The 5000-nt window shown below is 32.0% G+C and overlaps 3 protein-coding genes across 14 annotated transcripts in view; 1 reads left to right on the forward strand and 2 right to left on the reverse strand.

Annotated features, from left to right (window-relative positions):
* Positions 1 to 4082, forward strand: part of LOC124947116 (C-terminal-binding protein) — a 33183-nt gene extending 29101 nt beyond the window's left edge. The window contains exons 8-9 of one of the 2 annotated variants that reach the window (XR_007100323.1): positions 2289 to 2897; positions 3945 to 4082. Coding sequence is in view for 1 of the 2 variants with exons in the window: in XM_047488815.1 (XP_047344771.1) it covers positions 2289 to 2310 (22 nt within the window). In the remaining variant the exon portion in view is untranslated. Of the gene's footprint in view, positions 1 to 2288; positions 3108 to 3944 lie in introns of those variants that run through there. The other variant, XM_047488815.1, reaches the window with a different exon arrangement.
* Positions 1 to 5000, reverse strand: part of LOC124947117 (protein glass-like) — a 10947-nt gene that overhangs the window by 1387 nt on the left and 4560 nt on the right. For 7 of the 9 annotated variants that reach the window (XM_047488822.1, XM_047488817.1, XM_047488816.1 and 4 more), the window contains 4 exons: positions 3773 to 4054; positions 2713 to 3066; positions 1435 to 1602; positions 1 to 79 (listed from right to left, as the gene is read on the reverse strand). The exon at positions 1 to 79 is cut by the window's left edge and continues 1387 nt beyond it. In XM_047488822.1, the coding sequence (XP_047344778.1) occupies positions 1 to 79; positions 1435 to 1602; positions 2713 to 3066; positions 3773 to 4054 (883 nt within the window). Of the gene's footprint in view, positions 80 to 1434; positions 1603 to 1783; positions 1917 to 2712; positions 3067 to 3772; positions 4055 to 5000 lie in introns of those variants that run through there. The other 2 variants (XM_047488823.1, XM_047488824.1) reach the window with 2 other exon arrangements.
* Positions 4608 to 5000, reverse strand: part of LOC124947115 (ATP-binding cassette sub-family D member) — a 23287-nt gene continuing 22894 nt past the window's right edge. For all 3 annotated transcript variants that reach the window (XM_047488806.1, XM_047488803.1, XM_047488802.1), the window contains one exon: positions 4608 to 4742. In XM_047488806.1, the coding sequence (XP_047344762.1) occupies positions 4623 to 4742 (120 nt within the window). In that variant the 3' untranslated portion in view covers positions 4608 to 4622. The remainder of the gene's footprint in view (positions 4743 to 5000) is intronic.

Consider the following 5000-nt stretch of genomic DNA (forward strand, 5'->3'; position numbering starts at 1 on the left):
TGGTTTCTCACCGGAATGAATTCGTAAGTGTTTTGTCAGCGTCGAACTGTCGGAGAACGCTTTCTTGCAGAGGCGACATCTAGAAATCGAAGGAAGAATATTTTTTTTTACCCTTATCTCTTCTTTCTTTTCCCATTTTTTTTTCTTCTTTTTTTTTTCTTTTCGTTTTAACCCTAATCGTGCCTTTAGGAATGTAAGAGATAACTCAGACCAATTTTGGGCTCAAATTAAAACAATTTGCGCGTCGTCTGATTCGTGTGATTTTTTTTTCGTATTTTTTATAACGACAGAATTAGAAATGTCTTTTTAAACCTATTGATTATTATCTCTTCGTAGACTATACAGTATTTTTCTTTTCCAAGTCAAAATTTATTTATTTCGTATAAATGACGAAAATTGTTCGAAGTGTCCGAAGTGTTATATAGCATAATCCACGATTTGAAATTATTTTCGAATTGTTTGCACGATTAGGGTTAATGTATTTCTATTAACATCTTGTAAAATTTATTTTTATATATCTATATTTACGAAAAAAAAATGATTATTATATATTAATCATTGATACAAGTCATTTGAGATATTAAAAAGATATATATTTTTGTTTGTCACATGTACGCACACGCGTACGGCTGAGATATATATATATATATATATGTATATTGGGAAAATTTTATAAATCACAAAAGAAGAATTATTTTTTGATAATAAAATTAATAGTGAAAAATAATTTTTAAATAATTCGAATTTTCAAATGTTCATTGCGTGCGCGCGCGTGTGAGTATGTGTGTTACAATATCTCGATAAACGAAAAATGTATATCATTGTCATATGATCATCGGTTCATATAAAAGTTATGATATTATTCATAGAAATATAATTATTAAAACAAGTAAAGAATAAAAGAAAAGGAAACAAAAAAAAACTACATATGAAGTAACAATAAGATATTTGCGTAATCGATAAAGACAAAGTAAAACTTTAGAAAATAAAAGTAAAAAGAAAGAAAAAAAATACAGAAATATAGGAGCGAGGACTAAAAGTTCCCTAGATTGGTCAAAAGTCTCTAGGCTTGTGGTTTTATTATTTCAAAAAGAAGAAGAAAAAAAAAAAATAAATAAATAAATAAAAAAGAAAAAAAGAAAATATAACAAATTGTTTATATTCTCGTAAATGTGTAAAATTGATTTTTTTTTAGATCACCTTAGGAACTTTTAGTTTCCATCCCCTGTATATATATATATATATATACATATACACATATCCATATATATATATATGTATGTATGTAACTTCAAAATCACTTATGTGTATATATACATACATAGTATGTTATAAAGGGTTAATATACAATATATATATATATATACATACGTACACATATACACATACATGAAAGATTACTGTATGGAAGACAAACGCATCACTTCATCGTACCTGTAAGGACGTTCCCCGGAATGAGTTCTCATGTGTGTCGTCACCGAACTACTTTGTGAAAATCTTCTGTCGCAAACTGGACATCGGAATGGTTTCTCTCCTGAATGTGTTCTTGTATGGGCGGTCAAGTTGGCAGCTTGGCTGAAGGCTTTCGAGCACGCATGACATCTGCGATCGAACAAATCCAATCGTTACAATTTTTTATTACTTTTCTCTTTTTTTTTTTTTTTTTCTTTTTTTTTTTATTTTTATTTTATATTATGTATATTCTCTCTAATTTATATATATGTATATTCTCAACTTTGTCTGTTTGTCCTTTGTTTCTTATTTTATTCATATCATCCATATTGCGGGGTCAATGGTATTGCGTCTGACGATTACATCCCTAAAGAACCACCTTATTTATCTATCTATCTGTCTCTGTCTTTCTTTCGTTCTCTCTCTCTCTCTCTCTCTCTCTCTCTCTCTCACAGATCATGTCTCTATTTAGAAAAAAATAATAATTGTTTCGAATATGTTACGCCTAATTACATAAATTAATGCGGATTATTTTATTGGCGGGAATTTTTAAAGAACAAAGAAAAAATAAGTAGGAAACGAATGAAAAGGAAATAAAAAAAAAAATAAAAATAAATAAATAAATAAATAAAGTAAAATAAAATAAAATAAAATAAAATAAAAAACGTTTAACAAAAGAAAAAAAAAAATACAGGTGATAATGATAATGATAATGACGATGACGATGACGATGACGATGACGATGACGGTGATGAATACTAATAATAAATCGCGTTACCCAATGAAAGATAAAGAAACGATTCGATATCATCATATACTTTTTCTATTTTCAACAGTAACGAGGCTGTATCCATTTGAACGAAGTCTGTTAGAAGCGAGTGGTATGGATGGAGTAACCCGAAGATGATGATGATGATGATGATGATGATGATGATGATGATGATGATGACAATGTTGATGACGATGAAGGTGGTAGTGTTATTCCTGATCGTAGACAGTTTTTATATCGAGGCAAGAAAATGAGGACGATTAGGACAATGAAAACGAAAGGACGAAGAGGACGAGAACAAGGAGAACGAAGAAAAAGGGGCTGAAGGGAAAGAGGATGGACGACGTAAAAAAGAAAACGTGTGAGGGAAATGGGAAAAGAAAAGAGAAGAAAAGGGGAAGAAAAAGAAAAAAATAAAAACAATAACATAAAGAATAAGAATAAAAAGAAGAAGTAGAAGAAGAAGAAGAAATATTTTTCAAGCCTCCAACCTGAATGGTTTCTCGCCAGAATGAGTCCTAAGATGTGTTTTAAGAGTACTAGGCCGGGCATAAGATTTTCCGCATATCCTGCAGAGATTTGGCCTGCCATTGTCGTCCGGGTTGGTTACGACGTTTGGTCCACCTCCACCACCATTAACACAGAGCGCGTGCTCGTTCGGTCCTTGGAGACGGGGGTGAGTGTGCGGATGGGGATGAGCGTGGGCGTGACCAGTAGTACTACCACCTATCAGGCCATTCGCCGATGCCTGATTTACCCTCGTCTGTGTTTCTACCGGATTGTATTGAGGGGCGGGACTTAACAACGGTTCTGCACCCCATGCCGACGAATAACTTTGCTCGTACCTACGCACACGCGTATATATATATATATATATATATATATAAATACACATATGCATGTGTTTGTGTGTGCGTGTGCGCGTGCTTATATATGTGTGTGTATGTTCATGTATATATACACACTATATTTTTTCTATTTTTTCTATTTTTCTCTTTTTTTTCTGATACTTTTACTTTTGTGTATATATATATATATATATATATCTTTCTCTCTCTCTCTCTCTCTCTCTCTCTCTCTCTCTCTCTCTCTCTCTCTTTCTCTAGTTGTTTCTCTTCCCTCTTACTCTGCCGAAAAATAATGGCGGAAATAATGGTCGTACCTCAGGGTCGTTCGACGTTTCTGTCACAACCCACACTCCTTGTGTATATATACATATATATATATATATATATATATATATATACATATATATATATACATGTATCATTCCTCTCTATTCATTTTTATTCCTCCTCATACCACGTATTTGTGTTTTTTTTTCTATTCATCTTTTTTTTTTGCTCTTTCCCTCTCTCTCTCTCTCTCCCTCCCTCCCTTTCTCCCCACTCTATCCTTTTCTTTTCTATCCGTATACATGTTTACTAAGTAACGTTAGGCACGAACGGGGAAGAGTAATAACAGAGAAAGTATTATATACATATATGTACATATATGTACATATATATAAATATATATATATATATGTCATCTCGATCTTAGAAGGCTTACCCAGGATGCAAGTTCATGTTCATCGTCATATTCATCGAAACGTTGACCGACATTGCCGGTGCCGATGTATAATGGGTCGGTGGTGGGCCTACGGGTGGTCCTAAATTTTGTGTATAGTCTTGCGTATAGTGATGCGTCGTTGGTCCGCCGGTTGAATAATATCCTCCCGTAGGACTTCCAGGATGTACGACGGCATGTTTCAAGGATAACAATACGTCAGCGACGCCCTCGCCATTACCATTGTTTGTCCTTGGTACGCAATCGCCCCTTGGACATCCCCAACTGTAAAAACGCTTTTTAAAATTATAAGGTACGTCGAGATAGGGGGACCCCCTTTTTTTGTAAGACTTTTTTCGTTCTTTTTGTCTTTCTTGTTTATTTGTTTGTTTGTTTGTTTGTTTTGTTTATTTTGTTTGTTTATTCGTTTATTTATATTTTATATTTATTTATAGTTTTTTGTTTTCTTCTTGAATCACTTTTTTTTCCTCTATTATATCTTTTTCTTTTCTCCTTTTTCTTCTCCTTTCTTTCTTTTTTATTTTCAAGAGGAGATCTATGATTGCGATGTTTTCGCGATGGCGGATAAATTTTTCATAAACAAGGGAAAAACAAAGAAAGGAAAGTAGGAGAATAGAAGAAGAATGTAAGGAGAAGAAGGAGAAGCACAACAATAATGAAATTATACTTTTAAGGAAAGAGTGAAAAAATAAGTAAAAAATATGGAAAAGAATTAACGATCGGATGAAGCTTTCTTTTTTCTTTTTTCTTTTTTTTTCAGTTTTTTTGTTTTTTTTTTTTTCAATTCGATCATTGAACATTTATTATTCTTTATCTCGACTACGTTAGTTAGTTAATTAACCATAATAATAATAATAATAATAATGATAATGTACACGACAATTAAGAGGAAGGAAGAAATAAAATAATAATAATAATAATAATAATAATAATAATAATAATAATAATAATAGTAAAAGAAATTAATTTCGTCCTTTTTACCGAAAGGAATAATTCTTGTGTGCGAGCGCAGAAAGTAGACGAAGTCGAGATCAGACGAGACATAAGAGCGCTCATTTCCTTTTTGCTTTATTTTTTATTTTTTATCTCTCTCTCTCTCTCTCTCTCTCTCTCTCTCTCTCTCTCTCTTCCCTTTCTTTCTCCATTCTGGTTTTTTTCGTTTTCTTTTTGAACACTTACACAATTAACATTTAATTTTAAGAACACAAGA

This window comes from Vespa velutina, chromosome 2, assembly GCF_912470025.1.
Source record: "Vespa velutina chromosome 2, iVesVel2.1, whole genome shotgun sequence".
NCBI classification, from domain to species: Eukaryota; Metazoa; Arthropoda; class Insecta; order Hymenoptera; family Vespidae; genus Vespa; species Vespa velutina.